General features: G+C 39.8%; 3 protein-coding genes across 3 annotated transcripts; 2 read left to right on the top strand and 1 right to left on the bottom strand.

The window, feature by feature from the left end:
• Positions 1–5,472: 5,472 nt before the first annotated feature.
• Positions 5,473–10,269, bottom strand: crabp2b (cellular retinoic acid binding protein 2, b). The gene is made up of 4 exons (XM_069681574.1): positions 10,104–10,269; positions 7,684–7,862; positions 7,245–7,361; positions 5,473–5,790 (listed from the first exon to the last, which is right to left on the bottom strand). The coding sequence occupies exons 1-4, from the start codon at positions 10,183–10,185 to the stop codon at positions 5,740–5,742; spliced, it is 429 nt and encodes a 142-aa protein (XP_069537675.1). The 5' UTR covers positions 10,186–10,269; the 3' UTR covers positions 5,473–5,739.
• Positions 10,270–12,861: 2,592 nt separating this feature from the next.
• Positions 12,862–14,172, top strand: mrps21 (mitochondrial ribosomal protein S21). Its single transcript, XM_069681808.1, has 2 exons — positions 12,862–12,961; positions 13,616–14,172. The coding sequence occupies exons 1-2, from the start codon at positions 12,879–12,881 to the stop codon at positions 13,794–13,796; spliced, it is 264 nt and encodes an 87-aa protein (XP_069537909.1). The 5' UTR covers positions 12,862–12,878; the 3' UTR covers positions 13,797–14,172.
• A 3,727-nt stretch (positions 14,173–17,899) lies between these two features.
• Positions 17,900–19,433, top strand: ciarta (circadian associated repressor of transcription a). Its single transcript, XM_069682049.1, has 6 exons — positions 17,900–18,247; positions 18,353–18,428; positions 18,560–18,638; positions 18,741–18,894; positions 19,053–19,148; positions 19,383–19,433. The coding sequence occupies exons 1-6, from the start codon at positions 17,900–17,902 to the stop codon at positions 19,431–19,433; spliced, it is 804 nt and encodes a 267-aa protein (XP_069538150.1).
• Positions 19,434–20,780: the final 1,347 nt, after the last annotated feature.

The raw sequence follows: 20,780 nt of genomic DNA, 5'->3' as shown, positions 1-20,780 counted from the left end.
GCAATTGCCTTTTATCGCCATAAGGTGCCGCCAAATAGACGGAAACTGAGAACTTGAGGTGTTGGTGTGTCCTTATCATTAGATGTACTACAAAAGCATCCCCTTAGGTAGTCTAGTCTACACCCACAGGACACTTATTCAGCACTGTGACATTACAAACACCACAGTCGTATTTCACTATAAAAGCACATCATGCTTTGCAAACTCCGCTCCAACATCTGACCTATGTACCTCCATGAAACTGATGTGTTCCACAGAGAGTTTTGAGTTATTGCTAATATTGAGCTCTTGTCATCAGTTGGGCCTTAACGTTTAAGTTGATACTCTGATAAATCCTCATTAGGAAACATAACTCCTAAGTTACTCTGTCCAAAGTCACTGCTGTAGGATAAAGACATACACCGTGCAAGGATCTCAGATTTTGCCTGGTCATGTTCTGCTGTTTAAAACTGTATTCCTCCTCTTCCACTAGATGTCGCTCTTGTGCCTTGAAGGAATGATTTCCCTCTATTCCTCTGGTCTAAGCTGAGTGGGATTCTCAGGAGGAATGTAGGATTTCAACCTCAGGTAACTGTTTAGGTGCTGCATATCAGGTAACGCAACATAAACTGTATACTTAATTACCACATAGAGCATTGGATAGTTTAACATGCATTCAACATTCATCTTAAAATGTAATCTTTACTGCATCATTCATTGAGCTTGTTGCTTCACTCATAAGAGTTATTAGATGTGAGTGTTGTAGCTCGTTTATAATGAATATTCTGTCTGTTGTTTTTTCATATACGGCCTCTTAATCGCAGTTTGAGCATCCGCAGCAAAGCTTACACCTTCACTTTCTGTGCTCAGTGCCCTTATACAATCCACCCAGGTCTCCACCAGTCACATGGGGTCACATGGGTGAGGGGAGTCATATGATTTCATTTAAACACATATGCCTGAAGGTCAGTCACGCACACATACAGTAACCATACAGTCCGGTCCATACACACACTGTACATTCCCTTATAGCTTTATGAACAGATCTTTATACATACAAGCCCACAATTCATGCAAACATGAATTGATGGTAAATGGAAATTGGGGTTGCACAGTATGGAAATATTATATTGTATTTATCAATAAGGATGATGTTTTTTATCAAGGGAATTCAGAAGCTGATGTCTTTGCATTCAGCATTCTTCCCCTTTAAGCAGCTTTACTCTTAAGGTACCACGTATACTGCAGGTTGTGCTTAAGCTCAATGCAGCTCTTCATTAAAGCTGTATGATGTTTATAATTAGTGAAATATACAAGCCCGATGCACCATGTTTTTGTAGCTGCACCATTTCGTATTATAGAAATGTTCTTCTGCGTCATTTTAAACACCTTAATCCAAAATTCAGCCCAACATATTTGGTGTCTCTGTGAAATTGTGGCTCTTATTGAGTCTTCAAAAATAGAGCTCTGAACAATGCTTGACTGCATGGCATGAGATACTGACTGTACACAGAGGGGATGACTGGGGTCTTGAGTCAAAAGGATGTTATTGTACTGTTTCTTCTCAGGTATGGGGGAAAAAAGAAAAGTAGAATAGAGCTGAAACAAGAGGTCTTTTAATGAAAAATGTCTTAAAGAAAGTATCTTGATAACTTATTAAGCATTCGAGTCATTAGATCATGTTTGGCAAAAAAGGATATTTTCAACAATTTTACTGCTTTTTTCTGTTTTATATAATTGTAAACTGTACATTTTTGGATTTTAAACAGTTGCTAAGGCCAAATAAGGAGTTTGTAGCCATCACCATGGGCGTAGGGAAACTGTGACGGGCATTTTTAAAGACAGACTTCAGAAAATAGTTAATTAAAGGGCCAGTTTGCCGATTTTCAACCTCAGTCCTATTATGCTATTATGGGGAGCTAATGCCATTATGGTAGGAAAAAATGCAATACAGCTCTGTGCCTGTGGAGGAGGCTTCTTCCGCTTCTACAATGAGCCCTGGAAAACCTCCACCAGACTATGTAAAACGCGCCATCTGGTGGAGGTCAGGGAGCTTGCTAAAGTACACTTCCTCAGTCTAGGACGCCCGCCTCCGATGTCATGACTCATTCAAAATCGTCAGATTTGAAATGTAGACTGCAGACCTGAAGATTTTTTAGACAATCCCCCGGTATATTCTCATCGAATTTCGGATTCTGTACCGCTCTGAGCCATTGCCTGCAGCGATCAATGTCCTTGACTGGAAAACGGTAGTGTTTCACTCCAGTGTCTCTCGCTGGGCCACTCCTTTCAGAGAGAGGGCCGCAATGCACGCTGGGTGTTGTAGGAATGTAGACTGGGCGAAACCATGAGCTGTTTGTACACACTTTCTCCACAGCTATGGCGCCAATTTCAAATATATTATTGCTTCTATCGATTACAGAGAACATCAGCTTTGACTGGCAGTGGCTGTTTCCAGGGGCGAATTGCTCCTTTAATTGTGTTTCAATGCCCTAATGTAGAAGCATCTAGTCTATGTTTTTCAGCTGATTTCCATGACTCATCGTTTCCTTTAATTACCCTGTCATGATTTGTCCTGATGGCCCAGACTCAAATGCCGGTCACTGGTGCCTCCCGGTCCTAAAACCACAGCATTCCTCAGCGAATCGAGCAATGAAACGCTCCATGACATCACAGCCTGAGGAATGAACTGGCAGAAACGTTGTGTGTGTATGTGTGTGTGTGGAAAGTGACCCGGCTAAAAAGGAGGGAGAGGCTGGTTTGGACTCGCTCCTATGAGGCTAACAGCCATCAGTCAAAGGGGTCAGTTAGACACAACCAGGCATCTTGTGTAATTAAATAAGTGTGTGTGCAGTGGCAATTTTCTCATTGAGCAAATAGCAGAGAACTTTCCATCCCCTCCAGAGTGTACTTAAAATGCTGTGGTTTTGATGAGCCCTTACACAATAACACTGGTTTCACTGAGGCCATTGAAAACATACTTTCTGCCTGTGAGACATAAAAGCAGCAACATAATGAGTGAAGTTGTGTAAGCCATGCATACTTTGTCCCACATGATCATTTCACTCTCCGTCTGTCATGCAGACTTAAACTGTCGTGGAAACATTAACCTAAATACTGGGCTTACTTCCTGACTGTAACACATATATTTGAGCTACTTTAAGAAACAATGAAGGCATAAAATATAATACATTTTGATAAATAAACGAGCAGCTCCCCAAACCTCCCCAATAACTTTTGCTTGTGACCCCTCACAGTATATCCAACCAAGTTTTAGTTCAATAAGTGTTCAATATATCTAATATTTTAACAAACAACACAAAAAAAACTATTTTATATTTCAAGTTTTTGTTTTTAGGTCTTTCCTCTTCCATTAATTATCTATTGACCTCTCAGATTTATCACGTTATCTTATGTAAAGCAGTTAAAACTAGCCACAACCCGTATCCATGCTACAACAGCAAAGTGCTACTTATGCATGTGTGTTAGTATTGATAATACTGCCGTAACTTAGATTAAGTTCCTATGAAGTTTCTTTTATAAACAGGAAGCCAAGGAGGCAAATGTCATGGCTATTAATTGGTGTTAACAGTAGCTAAAAGTGCTAAATGTGAGAAAATCAAGCTAGATAGCTAATAGATAATGATAGGAGGAAGGACATAATAACTGACTTAGCTAACTCATAAGCTAGCTTGCTAGACCAGTTAGCTAACTCAACAAGCTAACAAGCTAGATAAACTAGCTAACCAGCCAAACATAAAAATATGAGACAGTGTTTCATCGGAAGGAAAATAAGTATATGTCTCACGGTGGAGGATGAGCTATCAACATGTTTTTCAGTAAGTGACAAACTGTTAATTTCAAAATAGCTAAAGATAGACTTTTTTGCTCCTTAGCTGTGTCCTAATCCATGGGCTGCAGCCTTCAGAGGAGGGGACCACAGAGTATGAGTCATTCATAGCCTATGTAGACCACTAAAGCCGAACTGAAATGAGAGGGTCTGGTCTACGGAGGATTTCCTGTTTGTGTCACCAAACGCCGCTCCTGTCGCCTACCAACAGGTAGCTAGTGGGCTAACTAGCTAGCATAACTAACGACGAGTAAGTTAGCTAGCTATTCGATTGAGTTAAAACCAAAAACTTTTACATTTAAAAGTGTATTCCTCTGCCACGTAAGAGTCCACCATCTCGTTTGAGTTGGAACGCAATGAATTTTGGGATACACTGGGCCGCAAAGTTTGCACCTGATGGATCCTTCGTGGCCCGGGAAAAGGAGGACACATTTGTCGGCCGCATCTGAAGGAGCCTTTGAATTGGGACAGCCTTTGACGCGCCTCTTTGACACAATCGGCCTTCAAATACTGCCTTCAAAGGCTGCAGCCCCTGGATTGGGACACGGCTATTATTGGGCAATATACTAGCATAGCATGACAATAAAAAATATTAATCTTAACATCTATTGTGATTTAATGGGAACTTTTAGTAAAATGTAGAGTTCAGGACTTGAAGGACCTTCAACAGATTACTTACTATTTGTTCTTGAATACTTCCTTGACACACACACACAAAACTTACCCACAGAGGTTATTGAGAACATTCATCCTTGAGGAGGCCCAGTCCTCCCTCCGTTTGCTCAGCACAGTGTATATAAACTGGGAACGCACTTCACAGAGGCGCTTGTCTGCAAAATGTTTGAAAAACCTGGAAAAACCATCACTGCCTGTGAACCGTTGCAGCACTCTCCTCAGGAAGTGCCGAGAGACCCCGAAGGTCCATTTTTCACAGTGATGTGAAGCCTGATCCAGGCAGTTGAGTTTAAGTCGAGTAAAAGATACACCACAGAGACCCTGAGTACTCATTTTCAGCTAACGGTGCCCTCTTTCTCTTCATATTTCAAGTCTGTTTATTTTCTTTGCACCCACTATGTTGAAAAGTGGGTTTTGAGAGGGACCAACTGCAAACCTCCCTGCACACTGTAAGCTGAGGAAGCCACTAAACACTTTGTACCTGGGTGCAAAGCCAAAGCAAAGGGGTGGGGGATTTTTTATTGAGCTCATTCTGTAAGTAGGTACAGCTGGAAAGGGGAGAACACAAAGTGTAACCTTTCCTGATAATATGAAATCATTTTCTCATGGCCACCCTCTTTTTCCCTCTTTCTTTTTCCTTTCCACTCCCTGTTTCCCTCTCGTCTTTGCCAAATGTTTCTCAAAGCAGTTTAGAGAATAAGATTTGTCTTCGGGGGGTTTTTGAACTAATTGACATCATATTGTGGAAGACAAAGAGCACACAGAGGACAAAGTATGGATTGCAAAGGAAAGATGGAGGCTGGAGAGGGTGGGGAATAATCTGGAGAATAGGAATGGCAGACAGCGATGTAAAGTGATCCGCTGACGGACGACGAGGGAAAGGGAGGAGGCAACATAAAGAACATGTTTGAAAGGAATCATCAAACAGTAAATTCATATAAAACAGTTTATTAAAATCTTGAAAAATGTTTCAGAAACTGCAAAAGAGCTTTTAAAAAAAGAATGTGTGATACTTTCTATATGATACATTGAGAGGAAGTTCAGCTTCGTTGTTCCAAAAGCAACAACTGTTGAACAACATACATTCATGTAAACTGAAGCCTTCTACACGGGTCACTATTCGAGCAAGATCTGACCGACGTCTGACTGGAGAAGAAGAAAACAAGGCGAGTTAATGCAAACCATGCATGAGGCACAAAACAGGAGGATTGTATGACCGACTTAAGGAAATTTCCTCATTCCCTCGTATAAACTCTGGTGCAGACGACGTCCCCAGCAGTCATTGTCTGAAAGAAAACAGCAACAAGGAACACAGTTTTAAACTCTGGTATGTAGATATGAAAGGCTTTTAGAGCATCATGCGACTGGCTCAGAAGTTGTGATAACATGGTTTACCCACTATGTCAAATTGTCCTTAAAGCCAACATGGCTGTTTGCGATTATGGCCTACAAATATGAAGTGCCTGCAGCATTCCTCTGGTGATCCCTTAACAATTGTATCTTACTCCATTGTCAAATCAAACCTTTAGCTGTCCAGTACTTGGTTAATGGCTGCACTTGAATTCAGTGCTAGTAAAAGGTAGGGTAGGACAATGCTAACATAAGTAGTTGACCATACCAAACATATCAGCAGGTTATCTACCGGTTTGTCACTGTGAGCATGTTAGCATGCTGATGTTAGCATTTAGCTCACAGCACTTCTGTGCCTGAATACATTCTCACAAAGCTGCTAGCTTGTGAACTTCACACCACTGTCCTATCATCCATGATTATTCCTTTCCACTAAAAAGGCTGTTTTTTACTTCAAGATAATTTTGGCCAAATTTGAGATGTTATTATCTAGTTTGTTTATTTCTTTTTACAATAGTTTTTACTATTTGACTTGTGTCTATCTCGCGATGGTGATGTCATTTGGAGCCAGAGCTGCGCAGTAGAGATTGGCGGGTGGAGCAGCCATAGCCACTTCCGCTAACCAAAACACACATTTAAACTACAGGGGGAAAAAAGGCACAGATCCTGTATGTTGGCGTATTTAACAGCAGAGCAGCTTCTTGTATTATGATATGGAAACTTCATTGACTGTAGTGATTGTTTTAGTTATGTCTCCTCTCGCTGTTCCTCCTCTACTCTGCTAATCCGGAACAGATCGGCTGCAGGAGCCGTATTTGTTAACAGAGCTGTCAATCATCATTTTTACAGCATCAAATAACTAATTAAAATTAAACTTGTCAGAAAAATGTACACTTAAATAAATCAGCATGATAAGAACTATGATGCCAGAAACCATGTTTATTTGGCGTGTATTTTGTTTTTATAGTTTGACTCATGTCCCATCTGTTAACATGGAGAAGGCGGGCTTTATGACCTATACTGCAGCCAGTCAGCAGGGGGCGCTCGTTTTGGCTTCACTTTTAGGGAGCTGTCATGTTGTCCATCTGTTTATACAGTCTATGGACTGTACCTACAAGGCAAAAATTGAAAAAAAAACCTTTAAATTTTTTCTGTTAGCCGAGATTGGAAGTAAGGATTAGCAGTGACGCTGTAAGGAGATCTTGATAATCCACGATGTTTGTTTACTGTTTGGGGTTGTTTTTCAGCTTTAGTTGGGTTTTTACTATACCAATAATGATCCATGAAAAGCATGAACCAAACCCTTTATAAAGATAGTTTTAGTGTCTTTTTTAATCTGATACACTGTCTCTTTAAAGTTGTGTATTGTTGTTGTATGCAAAATAATTACCAGTATCAGTTCTCCATCGTTGGTCAGCTCTCGGGTCCATGCCGTCTTGGGCCCTTCGCCTTTCTGTACCGTCTGTTCACAGCTGATCTTGCTGTCTGTTTCCCACTTAGGAACACTCTGCAGGGAACGTATAAGAACAATATTAATAACTGACATTTTTTAAGCATTTTGGAAAGTGAAGTTATAGCAAAGGTTGGGTTTCATCATAACTGCAGCTCACAGTACCGACCCCTGAGTGTCCCTGAGCACTCACTCAGCATAAAGAAATGCAGAACAGATCCATGTAGTATCACCAGAACTGACTCTGGAGGTTTTCTGAAATTACTTCCATATGTTCCTGCAGAACTCTGGCTAGTTATGCTGTCCTTGGCGAAATTCTGGTATGCATGTGTTATCATTACACGGGAATGTTATATGGGAAGTTCAGGGATGTGTATACCGTGCAGGGACGCCCATCCACCGTGGTCTCATTGAAGGACTGACCCACAGTGAAGGACACGTGGGTGGTACGGACGCTGGTGGACGTCTTGATGGACAGACTCTCGCCCTGCTGGGTGATCTCCACCGCCGGGCTGGACGCTGCCGCCACTGCAATCTTCCTCAGGAATACATTCACACCTTTAGAAACACAAAGAGAAGCAATCTGAGAAAAGAAGCGTATCAAACTTTCAAACTTATCCAAAGCATTTTAAGTCAAGTGTGAAAATCATTGTGCAGTGTTTTGTGTTTCCTTTAAGTAATCAATCAAAGTGAATCTTTCAACACCTTTATAAATGTGCACTGTTGCATTATGTTGTAATGCAGCTGCAAGGAAGGGAAGGTTTGTCATACGGCCTTTCACAATGTATTATTCTCAGCTTGAGGTCCCTTCAACAAAGGTTTTGAATGGTATTTCTTTTTGGCAGCCTCTTAGTATTCAAAACAGTCTCATTATTTCCACACAATAATGACAAACTTTAATTACAAAACAGTGATTTATTTCTCAGCGTCGTGTCTCTGCATGCTGACTTCTTTTTGCTGCACTGAATCATCTTCGACCAGGGAAATTGATCTATAAGAACTTTCTGTGTGGTATCCTTCAGAGCATTTATTGCCAGTAATATGAAACACGTGTGATTTTTACATAATGGGTTACAACATGCAAAACCTCTAATTACTGTCATATTGTCCAACACACAGAGTTACCCCGAAATTTAAAAATCTTGCTTGTTGACACCCGTGGTTGAAGAAGTATCTCAAACAAATGTGTTAATGACGATCATTTAACAGCTTTTGAAACTCAAAGTTTCATTCTTCCTATAAAGTGAAAAAATGCATGGAGGAAATATCTATCTGGGTACCCCCCTCCCATGAGCCCACCCCAAGTTCTAGATACAAGCAACTTAGCCAGATTGAAAGATATGAAAATGTGTGCCTCATTGTGATAGTTTTTTGTGTCTTTGTAAGCAAATAACTTTTTAATTTCTGTGTCTGTGTCGAAATGGTCTTTGTGGTTGTTTTGTGTTTCTTTGTGCACATATTTTTGTGGTCATTTTAAATCGCTTTATGTTTAAATTGTGTATCTTTGCAGTTTTTTCGTTTCTTTGAGGCCATTCTTTCTAGTTGTTTCTCAGTAGTTTTGCGTCTCTCTGTGGTTGTTTTTAATCTCTTTGCGGTCATTTAATGTAACTTTGTGGTTCTTTTGTGTTGTTTTGAGTCTTTGTAGTTGTTGCTGTGTCTTTTTTCATTTCTTTGTAGTTCTTTGATTGCTTTCCAAATAACAAACAGTCCCTTTAATCAGAGGCTCCAGCCCTTGGGCCCTTGACCTATTTGGCTAACCCCTAGTAGGCCCATTCCATAACTCACTCATAGATTCATGCAACAGGAGATCGTATTACAGTTTGAAAGAACACATTTTTTTATATCAACTTCTAAATGCTGGTAAACCAGAGAAATGATGTGATGTTTATGAAATATAAAACAAAGCTAAACTGCCGATTGACCTTTTAGTAGCCAATTTGCCATTTTCACAAAAGCTGGGCCGGCTTCAATAAGATCAATACTCTCCTACAAATAGGATTTAGTTCAGACCATATTTGCTCATAGAGACTTACTAGCGGAGGCAACACACACACACACACACACACACACACACAGCTTTAGATTGGCTTGAGGAGGCCCAGGGAAGTGAAGGAAAGTCAGCCTCCGAGCCGGCTGGCTGCTGGGGCCCATGTCAAGGCTTAGTTCCGTTTACACTGGCTCTAATTACAACCGCATGAGTCGGACCCTGCTTCAGATGAGTCTAATCTAACATTCCTCCACAGGCTATTTGTCTTCAGATTTTTTATGGATGCCACTGGCTGCCCCTCACCTGACCTCCCTCTTCCCTGCTCTCTCTCTTATACAACCTCATATAGCTCAATAAAGACCAATAGTCTCAGAAAGGACCATGGGCTTGCAGGGCAGGAGCAAACCAATTTAACCACAGAGAGCCACTTCAGACCACTCTGGTTCTTCAGTTGACCTCTAAAGCAAGTGGATTTCCACTTTACAATGCCATTGACAACATGATTGACAGGTCTTTGTGCAGCCGGTGCTTCCCTTTGCCTTCCTTTTTCTTTTTTGCATCTTAACAAAGCTGCTGAACGGTTGATGATAAACCAGATAAGAATACGCCGCTTGACTCTAAATTTGCATAAAAGCAGAGGAGTTTTTGCATGTAATTTCCTGTAATATAAAGGTCCCCAAAAAAAAATAAAAAATACAATGCGACCCTTTTATGTGTTGGAAAACTTTTTAGGACATACAGACAGCTTTAGTTTGCATTTTCATTAAGCACTTGAAAAGGGTAATCTATCTTTGCATGCATGCATTACTCACCCAACGCTCTCAGAAGTTCCTCGAACTTTTCCGAAGACTTCATCGTCCATTTCCCTGAGAAATCTGTGATTTTCTGCTCCATTGTGTTGCAAAGATGTTTATTTTTTTATTGCAGATTAGAAGTCGTTTCTATCTGCAGGCTCTCTGGTTCGTGTCTGAGTATCTATCCTCCTCTGTTAACCGGTGAAGTGAAGCCGTCTCCTCTGCCAGCATCTGCGCCTTCGCTGATTGGCTGACAGCTCGTCTGGACCTGATGCGGCTCCAGCCAATAAGGAGGTTGGTAACAGGGAGGGACTTTCCCCTCTGATTCTGACTGAAGCCTCCACCTCTGTCAGCAAGGTGAAAGATTTAGATACGAGCTGGAAAATGCACTTCCAGTAAGAGCTTTGATGTTGCTCGGATACTGAGGAAAAGTGTTAATTGTTTTTGTTTTTTTAGGATTGTGTCATATTAGAGTCAATTATTATAATTATTAATATGTCCAGAAGATGAAAAAGACTGGGGTGCTTAAATAAGAAGAGAAGGGAAATTAATTATTCTAAAAAAGAATCCATCCTGAGGCCATATCAGTTTTAAAGATCTGGAAAGTAAGATCAGATGTCAGGGTTAATGTGTGAGTTAAAGATAAGACTTAAAGCTTTAGGCATCCATCCAGGACAGAGTCATCAGCATTTTCACTCGACAATTCCATTGCAAGAGAGAGGGGACATACAATTGCAAATTTATTTTGAAAATTGTCAGTTTCAGTTACCCTACACCGCGGAATGATGCCATCCATTCTTTGTCTGGATTGGACAAGGTTCCAGGTCTTTAGGTCTACATGTTAGTTTGGTAAACAAGCAGAGAGATAAGACTCTGTTGACTACCTCTGGGGGGTAAAAGTGTCGGCAACAAGAATACATTCTGCTAATGCCACTGTACCCAAATCATTTATTTATTTATTCTATACATTTAGATCCAACAGGTGTAATGTCACTACAAATTCAGGAATCACTTAATTTTAGAAATGAGCAAATGCCATTATTAATTTTCTCTCAAATCAAAATTGACAATTTATTATCAAAATTCAAATTAGCCTAACTGGTATTTCATGAAATGATGTTGCATAAGAGGACTGGCCATTTAGGCCGTATGATATATGATAAAAATATCATTAAAGTAGAGAGTACAGAAGAGTTAGTCTTAGCCTATATGTCATGTTAGCAATATGTTAGCTACAAGCAGCTAGTAGAATGGCTAGCTTGGTTAGCACTAAAAATAATAATCAAATAACAAAGAACATTAACAAAAGAGTTATGAAAATGGAGAGTTAATATGAAAACAAAGGCAGTTGGGGATCTGATAAAGACATTTGTCAGTTTGTTTGTTTGTCACAAACTGATGACAAAATGTTTGCAAGTTGAACTTTAGATGCTACAGAACTGTGCTAGCGGTTGCTAGCGACAGAATGTTCAACTGAAACCACATTGGTTGTATTAAGTTTCTCTTCTTTTTTGCAATGTTTCCATTGCATACACTCAGTTATCCCTAACGCCACACTGACAGTAGAGGACCAAAGACCTAAAAAATAGATTCAAGTAAAGAAAGGTAGAATAAGATACATTTCTCACAAACTCCCTCAAGTACAGTCAGAGACATGTGTTTGGTGATAAAAAGTGTATAACAGTTATTGTCAGAGACTCTCAGTGCAAACTACATTTCTATAGGGCATAGACTCTTTCTGTTTGTTCTTTCTTTCTCTGTCTCACACACACACACACACACACACACACACACACACACACACACACACACACACACAGGGCTCACACACTGCCAAGATTATTTCATCAGGCCTGGATCAGAAGGGACGCCTCTGGAAACATGATGCAGTGCATTCACCCAACAAAAGGAGTCACGATGTTATCTGCGCTGGTTGTCTCTGCATTCCTCCCTGTGGCACCGTGCAGCCACTGTACCCTATAGGGTTACAGCAACATGGGAATAAACCTCAGTGGCTATTTTATAAAGAGAAAGCTCATATAAAAGCACTTTTGAATGCAAATTAGACATACCATTCACCGCTGACTGACCTCAGACTGAGACACGCAGAGGACAGCTGCAGCTCAGGGATGAGAAGAAGAAGAGAAAGGCCTTGATGAAAAGATAACACTGGATACCGCTGTCCCTGTTGCCATGGATGTAGTTTCATAACTCTGTGATTGCACTGAAAGTTATCTCCCTTTTCATAAAATAAACTGTAATACGCTGCTGGTTCCTGTGCTCAAGTTTATTCACTTATTCATTCTTTTAGAGGCCAAGGGGTTACAGTTATTAGGTTTAAGACAGAAGAAAATGGAGAGGATTAACAATGTTTGAGTCTGTAATTTACTTCATGCCCACCCCTAATAAACAACAACATTATATAAGATATATCAATCATAGCAAATAGATGTAAAATGACAAAACCAAAAAGATCCAGCAGTTCAAACTTTTATTTTTTTTAACTAAAGTTATAACTCTTCTAAATTACTGGGATTGCTGAAGTGTTTAGATTTACTTTTATAATGTATTTTTTGCCAGGATAACATATACTTATTTGTAATGTGTTTGTTGTCAGTTTCCAAATGTTCTCGTGGTACTGAAAAGTTAACATATAAATTACAATGAACATGTGAAGAAATCTTTTCTCCAAGCGTCACCTAGCGTTGAGTTAACATATTTCTTTCTTTCCCGGAACCTTTCACAATTACGCGTTTCTAACCGGTTGGGTGTTGAGTAGACACCGGACTTATCATGTCGAGACACCTTCGCTTCATCGCACGGACAGTGATGGTCCAGGATCGCAACGTTGATGCGGCATACAAGAACTTAAACAGGTAAAAATCACGTATTTAAGAATACATTTAACATATGATCTGCCGTTTTCCAGGGAAAGATAAGCTGACGTTAGCTAATCTTTAGCCTTCCGCTCAATGTCAAAGAGCTGCGGCTGCGCAATGACACCACTGCTAATAGCTAGTAGCTAAACGTTAATTTCTCTTCTGGAATGTATACTTTCTTTAGATCCAGAGTTAGTTAAATAAGGTTTGGCGTGAAATAAGATGGTAGGTTATATGGCAGATGCATAGGAAATACGGCGTCAAACGGCATATTAAAAAAATATATAAACTATTACTATGATTCGTGAAATAATCTAAGGAATTATTAGTTCTTAACTCATTATTATGAACTGTTATTTCCGGTATTGAGAATTTTCATTTATTTTTACGGCCCTTTTTCATCTGTCTATTTTAGTGAGTTATTTTGCCGAATACTACAACTAGGTAGAAATTGTATTTTATAAGGTCACTTCTTCATTACAGTGGTGTTGTTTGATTGTTAACATTTATCAATAAGATGTATTTAGCTTATCAGGAATTTGAGACGGACTGCTTCTCCAGGAGAATTGCTATTTCAATTAACCTGCAAAATATAGTTTCCTGAATTCAACCAAAAGTAGTTATTTACACGTTTTTCTCTACTTACTCAAGGATTCTGACTCAGGATGGGATCATCGAATCAGTTAAGCGCAAGCGCTACTTTGAGAAGCCCTGCCGAGAACGAATTCGGAAGAACTTTGAGCACTGCAAGCGGATCTACCACACGGAAATGGCCAGAAAAATTGGCTTCATCTCCAGAACAAACAGAGAGGATCCCTGGACCGGCTGCTAGTGGAACGGAGTGTGATGAAACAAGAACATATCAATGGACTGGTTGAGACGGAGCCAGCAAAGTGGAAGAAGAAAACAGATCAATATAATGTCACTATCACAACTACATGGATTGTCACATTATGTAACAGCAAAAACAAGAAAACGTGCGTCATTGTCATGTCAACTTTGGACATATTTTTTTACTTTTTTTTTTTTTTTTCAAAAGTATGAAAATTGCAGTGCTTGTACTTGGAGGGAAAACTATGTTGTGCTCATTCTTGGTTGTTATTATTAAGTAATGATTACTTGGTTGATGACACGTCGTGTTGTGAATCTTCCCACACAATCTTGCAAATGAAAAGCCAATAAATATAAGACTTTTTCTGAAAATCTCATTTGTTGAAAAAGTATTTATTACGCCTAGACTTCAATTTAAAAAAAAAACAACCAAAACAATGAAAGTCAAGATCACTACAGCACAGTTTAGTGTTAATGGCCATGGATGTTGTCGTCCACCTCCTGCAAACTCCCCTTAACAATACACATGAGCCGTGCACATCTGTCAAACTCCAGCTTCCGACACAGGGTCCACTGAAGTGTGCACTTGCCTTCGCTGCCCACACAGAGGGAAAGTTAAACCTCACACCAGGCTCACTTGTCTGAGAGGTCACGAGGTCATGTTGTCCGCCTGCTGTCTCTGATACTTCTTTTTGAGGGTCAGTTTACTGTCTGGAGCACAATACCTTATCTTTAGTGGTGTCTGGCTTTAGTTTGTTCAAGTCTCCTAGATGTCTGCCTCCAGCATAGAACAATGACTTTAACTATCTTTAATATCAATGCTTTTTTTTTTATTAGTAAACATGTTGTTACAGTTGATAATCCACAGACCCCTCTGCAAGTAGTTGGAACTACTTTTTGATAAAGTCTGTCAAGGTTTTAAGTCTGGTTCACTTGCACTGTCTATGTTAAATAGTGTACATAAGACTCTGCTGCAAGTATCAGTGTGCATTTATATGATTGTGAAATGTACAAGCATTTGTCCCGACATGCACACTCACTCAAACAAACACACACACACACACACACACACACACACACACACACTGCTGCTTCCTTATCAGCAGCAGGGTTTGCAAAAACAAACACTGCTACTTAATAACTTGGTCACCTGTCATATGAAAAAACCTGGTCTCACCTGGTTAGAGCCATGGACAGCCTTCAGACAAAGTCCTCATACATACCCAACTGCTTTATTGTAATAACATTGTTTTAATTTGGATCATACCAACAGCTTATCACAATGACACTCAAAAAAAGCCTCAAAAGCCTCACTAAAAGTGCAAAAAGTAAAGAAATACATGAAACAGCCTTTAGTTTCAGTGTTCACAGCTCTCTACAGTTTGCATGTGTTCTATATCAGCTGATAATACAAGTCTTGGCATGGTGACAGCATCGATGTCGCATCTAAAACTAAATGCTGTACAAACTTTAGGAGCACGTATCAGTTGTAGTTAATGATTTAGTCATTTTCCGATAATGGCGGATGACAATGATAGTTTAACACTAGACTGTTATATGAACTATAATTAGCACAACTTTCACAGCAGTCTCCAAAATTGTGTGACCAGCAGGCTGAGACGGGCTCTCCTCCACACTTACAGTAATGTAAGGGATACAAAAAGTAACACTCTCTTTACAGGTTTATTCTGCAATACCTCCAATACTCGTTACTTTTTCCTGTAAATAATAATAAATATCATTATTTTCAGGATCATAGCATACTTTTATTGTAGGCAGTCAGTTTATCAATAGTTGCTAAACCCTCCTGTAGACCACAGCTTATTAATTTTGCATGCATCAGTAGAAGTCACTTCAGCATATAGCAATCTTCTTATGTAACTAAGTAACACTGTGTCCAAAGCTGCCTGTCTATAGCCCTAATAGGCCTATGATGCCATATCTCATAATCTTGTCTGTCTTATCTACATTTAATTCATCATGACGAGGAAGAAACTCAAGCTTCTGGAGCATAAACAAACAGACGAACAAACAAACCCTTAACAGGCTCAATTTTCTAAAGGTGCGCAATATTCCTGAAACATGCAATTGTATACTTCATGTAATGCTGGGCCCATCACATTTAAGCACCTGATCAAGGGAAGGTCATGAGAAAAGGATGGTTAAAGTTAAAAGGGCTTACTATACATGGTATGGAGGTATCTTTCAGACCTGTTTAATGGCAGAGATACATTTGTGATGTCTTTGACTACTTATTTTTATTACTTCATTACACTGTCCTCTTTAATCCCTTTTGCACATAATTCTTGTATGTATATTGTCCTCAACTGTAGGCTAATATGCGTATTCTAGTGTCTTTAAAGAGAAATAGAAGTAAACACAAACAAGCAAATAAACTAAGAAAAACGTTCAACCATACTTAAAATACCATAAGTCTGGTCTGTCAACATGCAGTTATGTTCTCAAGAGTATCGTGTCTTATAAAACAGGCCGTATGTATCCTAATTTACATACAAAATATTCGGCACATGCCAGTTGCCGCGTGCTGTACTCCTCGTTCTCCACACACAGCCACACCACTTACACGTGCTGTGGTTCCAGGTGAGGTGGGATCTACGCATTTACCAGCCAACCCGCGCTGCGAATGCTGCTGATTGGCCAGGAGGACTGGCCAATGGGAATCGATAGAATCTCTGCTCAGCCAATCGCGGCTCTGGACCGTTTCAGCACGTGTAAAGTCAGTTGGGTACGTTTTGAACAGGTTGTACGTAAACGAAACACGAGAGTTAGAGGAGGCACAGTCGGCCCGGGTGTAAACTAGATAACAGGCGTAACCACGGCGTGTACATGTCTGTGCCCTCAAAGGTAGCTGTTAGCTTTATTGAAGTCACTTCTTTGAGTCTTGGACATTGAGAACGCGTTAAAGTAGCGTGACGTGCCTTTTAAGGCGTTGCTGCTTTGTTTTTACCGTCTTTGTGAGGGTTGTTTTTGCTCCAACTAAAAGGTAAGATCCCCCTCTTGTCTTTTTTTCTGTTTTTAGTAACGTTGAAAGTCTTTCAAAGTCTTGTCAGTGAAATTATTCTGCGTTATATGTAGCAACTTTTGGTCATGTTAGTTGTCTGACTAGTTCCCTCATTTTTATGCTTCAATAAAGATATTTACCATATTACTAACATGTTATTTACCACGCACGTTAGCGTTATCTACTTAATAATGGTGTAAAAGATAATTGAAATTTCAATTCTTATGTCAAACAAGCTGAAAACAAGTCTTAATGTCGAAACAATAGCAGGTGAAAGGTTTGTTGTTGTTGTTGAGCTTACAAGAGGTAACAGTGGATGTACACACATCTGTCCTCACGTGACCTAAGTGCTTTTCACTGTCTGGAGCTCAGAGCCCGTGTGCACAAGCACCACACATACTTTATTGCACTGCACGAGTTGAATTGCATAGTCATACACGAGGGAGCAGGGCAGATCTTTTGTTTGCTTTCTTCCTTTGTGATAATGTATCAATGTCTGTCGTTTGCTTTGTCCTCATCTCGATAATACCGTACGTGCTGAGACTTGGTAAAGACATTACTCAGCACTTGGCATTGAGTAGCCCTTAATTTGTTTTGCATGATACTGACTAAGGAACTGTGTTTTGGTTCTCTTGCTGAATATTGCGACTATTTTATGGGTATTTTTAGGTTTTAATACACACCTTATTGTGTAAGTCCGTTTGCTTGAAGTACTGATGTTATCCAAACATTGTAATACTTAATGAGAATGGATAAAATAGCTATTTTTGGAGGTGATACGCTATTTTTTAATAGATACAATGGATTTGGTACTTTATTATAATCCTAATATCATGATACCATTACAGCAGCTTAGAAAAAAAACACAAAACAAAGAAAAAAGTTTTTAATGAGCAAAGAAAACACAGTACAACAATGCTATTTGTTCACTTAGAAGACAACAACAGAGCTACTATATTGCTAATCTAATGTTTATTCAACTCCTTTTGACTCCTACAGCCATACATGTTATATTTTGCTCCATGCTAAAAGCTGCAACAAGATACCGCTCTGTTCTGACATTATCTCTCTTGTTTCCACAGATGAATTCACTAGCCAGATCTTCCAAATGGCCATCTTATGACTCGCTGCCCTCCACTTCTAGCATCCTCCACAGCGAGAGCGAGCAGACTGAGGATGAAGCTGACGTCTTCTCAGAGGGAGAGGGAGACAGTGTGCGAATCACAAAGTCCCTCCCGGGTGATGAAGAAATCACACTTTCTGCAAGTTACCTTGATTTCCCAGGTCATTCAGATCGCTTGAGGATTAAGAGAGACCACTCTAAACACTCCAACGACAAGACTCAACATCTTGGCCCGGCCTCGTCTCCCAAAGCCGCCACGTTGGCCTCATCTTCAGCGACACCAGGCGACTTGGCCTTCGCTCAGAAAGTGAGCATCCTTTCACTGATTCCTACGTCTATGTGTCAGTATTTTTAACATCCATATACAATATCAGTCAAAGTACTAAAACTACCTTTCTTCTTACTTCCTCAGTGTGCAGATTTGCACAGGTTTATCTGTCCATTGCTTGGGCTTCTACATGGACTAAAGGCTGGGCGATTTGACAAAGGTATGTAGTTGAGCAATATCAAACTTGTTTATCATCTTTTCTCAAAAATTTAGTGCATCTGATCCTGTATTTTAATCAATATTGGTCCCTCATTGGCATTATATTTAGTTGATATATTTGAATGTTGGCAGGTTTATCCAGTTTCCAGCAGAGTGTTGCCATGGACAGACTGCAGAAGATTCTTGGAATACTACAGAGGCCTGAAATGGGGTAAGATTAGACCCAAGTAGCAAGCCTAATATTATGACAATCTTGTAAACTGGTGATTTTGTCATTGACATCTTTATTAATGCGTCTTCCTTTTGTCTGCAGTGAGAAACACCTCCAAAACCTGCTGCAGATAGAGATGATGCTCAAAATCTGGTTCCCTCGGGTGGCATTTCAGTCAACAGATACAGCAAACAAGACCACTACTCCCAGACTCACACCACATTGGCGCCAAAATCAGCTCCATATGCCAGTCAAGGTGAGCTTCATACACACACATAAATAAACCAGCAATACTAAGCTTTACTTTGTGGTTAAAAAATATAAATAAAGCGTGTTTATTAGAGGGTTAAACGTGTTTTCCTGAGAACCGGATTTGTCATGGTTGTTATTTTTGGTTTTCCTTTTCCATTCCAGAAGAGAAAACTGAGCTGGTCCGACCCTGACTACTCTGGCTCCGTCCCAACAAAGCATAAGCACCTCCGACATGGACAACACGCGTGCTGCCAGGCTGTGACTCCACTGGACACCACTCCCACATGTTCACCTGTTACTCCTCTAAAACAGAAAACTCCAGCAGCAGAAGAAACAGTTAAAGCAGCCCTGGGAAGACGCACAGCCGGATATGAGTTTACGGACATCACATGTATGCTACGTAATCATTCATATTTATTTAGCAAGAGAGAAAGTGAGAACGGGAAGCCGCCCGTTATTTCTCTGCACTCCCTTTGCGTCCCACTCGCACAGGACAGCTCAGTGTCCTCAAGCAACAACATTTGTACCATTGGCTCTCCTTAGCTGGCCCTAGCTGACCTTGCTAACACATGGAGGTGCTACAGCATGCCAGCCAAGTAACTGCAGAGGGCGCGCTTCATTACATAAGCATAACGCTATGAACAGAGTCAGTCTGTCTTGGCTGCAAGGTTTGTGAAAGCAGAAGAGGAGGAGGAGAAGAAACACAAAGAGACGCTCTTAACTACCCAGTGTTTTTTCTTTTTGGTTACACAGGAATTATTGCACTATTTTAAGGAATTGTACAGCGTTTGTCTTTAAGAGTATCACTTTTGTACACTTTGACTTTTACCACTTGGAAGATGTTGGAGATACTTCATGTGTAATGTGTTAAAGCAGTCTGTGCTTTTTTTTTTTTTATATCATGCTAACAGTAACAATGACGAAAACAGAAATAACAAACATCAGTTTTTTGGAATTAGAAAAAAACGAGGATGCTGGTACCGTTTAAAGCTGATGCAATCAGTCAGCTGAATTAGCTTTCATGTGAGGATTTCTGCTTTTTTGGTCCCATATAATTGTAAACAGAATATTTCTTCATTTTTGCATTTGCTTTCCGGCAACTTGGGATTGCCATTATCCCCTATATTCTTACTTTTTTTTAAACTTAACAATTACACGACGAATGGACATAATTTGCATCTTAAATGTAAAATGTTTGTTACAAGCAGCCCTTGTATAGTTAAAACTGTTTCAGTCATAATCACAGATGATAAAAAATGCCTTTTAAAAAGGTTGAAATTGTGTATAATCAGCTGATTGTTACATAACAGAGCAAAGGCATGTTGCCGCTTCCAAAAATGTGCCAAACAAAGCTATTTGCATTATTGTATTGTGAGCACCTTACTCCACAGTCACTGGTTGTTTACTTCTCACTTAAAACACATCTTTGTTTCTATGCGAAAAAGAACAGATTTAGTTTCACCTATGATAAAAAAAAGAGCAAAACACTGCACAGGAAATACAAGGAGGAAAAATGGGATGCCAGTTAGCCCTTTAGCGAGCCAGTGAGAGAACGTGTTTCTTTCTTTACACAGATGAGTTTCAAGTTAGTTTAATTTGTCTTATAGAAAAGGCAAAATATATTTGATCCTGTGTAAATTGGGAAAGATGTAATTGCACTTTAGATGACCTGATGAGGAAACATTACACATTTGTTAACATTAGAGTGTTATTTATTACAGATCTTAGAGGATTAGTACTTGAAAACCCTCGATTCTCTTGGCAGAGCTGAGCCAACATAAGTGCTTTAAAGGTACTTGAATTGGAGGCAATCTGTTATTTTATTATTTTATATTTGATGGATGGATGGAAATTAAGTCGAAAGGCAGAAAAAGTAGATATAGCATATTG

The sequence above is a fragment of the Semicossyphus pulcher genome, unplaced genomic scaffold (genome assembly GCF_022749685.1).
Source record: "Semicossyphus pulcher isolate SPU_LCO1_2020_fin unplaced genomic scaffold, fSemPul1.0.p SCAF_5, whole genome shotgun sequence".
NCBI lineage: Eukaryota > Metazoa > Chordata > Actinopteri > Labriformes > Labridae > Semicossyphus > Semicossyphus pulcher.
This window is presented reverse-complemented; position numbering and strand designations above follow the sequence as displayed.